Here is a 1,836-nt window from a genome sequence, read left to right as displayed (position 1 = left end):
CAGCGTGGCCCTGCAGCCTGACCCTGCAGCCTGACCCTGCAGCCTGACCCTGCAGCCTGACCCTGCAGTGTGACCCTGCAGTGTGACCCTGCAGTGTGACCCTGCAGTGTGACCCTGCAGCCTGACCCTGCAGTGTGACCCTGCAGTGTGACCCTGCAGCCTGACCCTGCAGTGTGACCCTGCAGTGTGACCCTGCAGCCTGACCCTGCAGCCTGACCCTGCAGCCTTACCCTGCAGCCTGACCCTGCAGCCTTACCCTGCAGCCTGACCCTGCAGCGGTGCTGAGCCCCGGCTCTGCCTGCAGGCTCTCCGTGCCGTGAGGAGCTGGCGGGGCTGGCGTTCCTGGACGGCAGCACGGCGCTGCTGTGCTGTGTGCGGGGCCGGCTCTGCGTGGCCGACGTGCGGCAGCCGCGGGGAGCCCTGACGGCCCTGCCCGCGCCCGCCGGGGACCGCTGGTGCCTGGGCACCCCCTGTGCCGCCCAGGGCTCGGGGACGGGCGCCCAGCCCGTGGCTCGCCTCTCGAGCAGGGGCCTCCTCACCCTCACGGACCTCAGGAAAGCCTCGGAGCCCTTGGCCTCGGCCACGGCCAGAGTCCCCTCTCCCGGCTCGGGCGCCGAGTTCCTGTGCGTGTCCTGGGCTCCCGCTCTGCAAGGCTGCCTCGCCGTTTCAGGTAGGTGCTTTGGGCAGACATCTCCTTTTCTGGGTGCTTTTTTGATTTGTGTTTTTGTCAGGGCCCGGTTCACCCCACCTAAAACCCCCCCAGTGATGGGGTGGCTGTTCAGAGCTGCCCCTGGAGCCAGCAGAGATCCAGCTGATCGTGCTCTGCAGCTGCCTCTCCCCAGCAACTCCAGAAGGGGCCCGGATGGGTTCTGGGAGGTGCCTGCTGCCTTCTCGGGTGATCAAAGTCCCCAGGCCCACCACAGGCACTGCCCTGACAGTGCCCACGACAGCCTGGCTGCAGGGCATGGCATTGATAACGCCAGCTGGGCAGCAGGGCTGCCTCCTGGCCAGAGCCTTGCACATTCACACTGGTCACTCCAGAAGCTTTTGGGATCTGACCCGGGCTCTGTTTGCTTGAGCTGTGCTCCTCGGAGGCACGGCTGCTCTGCTCTCACAGCCCAGTCTGGGCTGTTTGTCCTTGTTCCTGCTGGGAGGTGAGCCTGAGCCCAGCCAGACTGGAGCAAAGCAGTTAATCCCTGCACTCTCTGACTCCCTTTTTATCCAAGGTTTTGATGGGACTGTGCACGTGTATGACACGCAGAGCTGGGACGGCTCTGGCGGGGAAGCAGAGCCCGTCTTTGTTCACAAAGGCCACGTGCTGGGCGGCAGTGGGGACCCTGCCCTGGTCACTGTGCACACGTGGCACCCGCAGAAACCCCGCACTGTGCTGTCTGCAGCGAGCGACGGTTCCCTGCACGTCTGGGACTGGGTTCAGCCCTGAGGGAAGTGTGGGTAGACGGTGCTGTGGTGAGGTGGGGCGTGTTTCCTGCCTCTGCTCTAGCTGCGTGGGCTGTGGGGTGTCTGTCTGCCTGCAGATACCGTTTGGAGACTGTTGTAGTGAGCAGAAACAACTGTAAAGGTTCTATTTTACTAATAGTAAAAATTTTGGTTGTGCTACTTGTTCTCCTGTGTACCAGCCTTCAGATGAGAGCTGTGTCTGTGGTTCTGGCTAGGGCCTGGAGGGACAGGACAAGGGGGAATGGCTTCAAACTGCCAGTGAGTGGGGTTGGATGGGATACTGGGAAGAAATTCTTCCCTGGGAGGGTGGGGAGGCCCTGGCACAGGTTGCCCAGAGAAGCTGTGGCTGCCCCATCCCTGGAAGTGTCCAAGGCCAGG

General features: G+C 63.3%; 1 protein-coding gene across 1 annotated transcript in view; it reads left to right on the top strand.

Moving 5' to 3' along the window:
• The window catches only part of WDR73 (WD repeat domain 73), a 14,708-nt gene extending 13,091 nt beyond the window's left edge, over positions 1 to 1,617 (top strand). Inside the window, exons 6-7 of the mRNA XM_017835984.1 lie at positions 305 to 670; positions 1,227 to 1,617. Coding sequence (XP_017691473.1) covers positions 305 to 670; positions 1,227 to 1,441 — 581 coding nt within the window. The 3' untranslated portion in view covers positions 1,442 to 1,617. The remainder of the gene's footprint in view (positions 1 to 304; positions 671 to 1,226) is intronic.
• The last annotated feature ends 219 nt before the right edge of the window (positions 1,618 to 1,836 follow it).

Source organism: Lepidothrix coronata, unplaced genomic scaffold, assembly GCF_001604755.1.
Source record: "Lepidothrix coronata isolate B3197 unplaced genomic scaffold, Lepidothrix_coronata-1.0 Scaffold268, whole genome shotgun sequence".
NCBI classification, from domain to species: Eukaryota; Metazoa; Chordata; class Aves; order Passeriformes; family Pipridae; genus Lepidothrix; species Lepidothrix coronata.
Note: the sequence above shows the minus strand (reverse complement) of the source record. Positions and strands in the feature narration are given on the sequence as shown.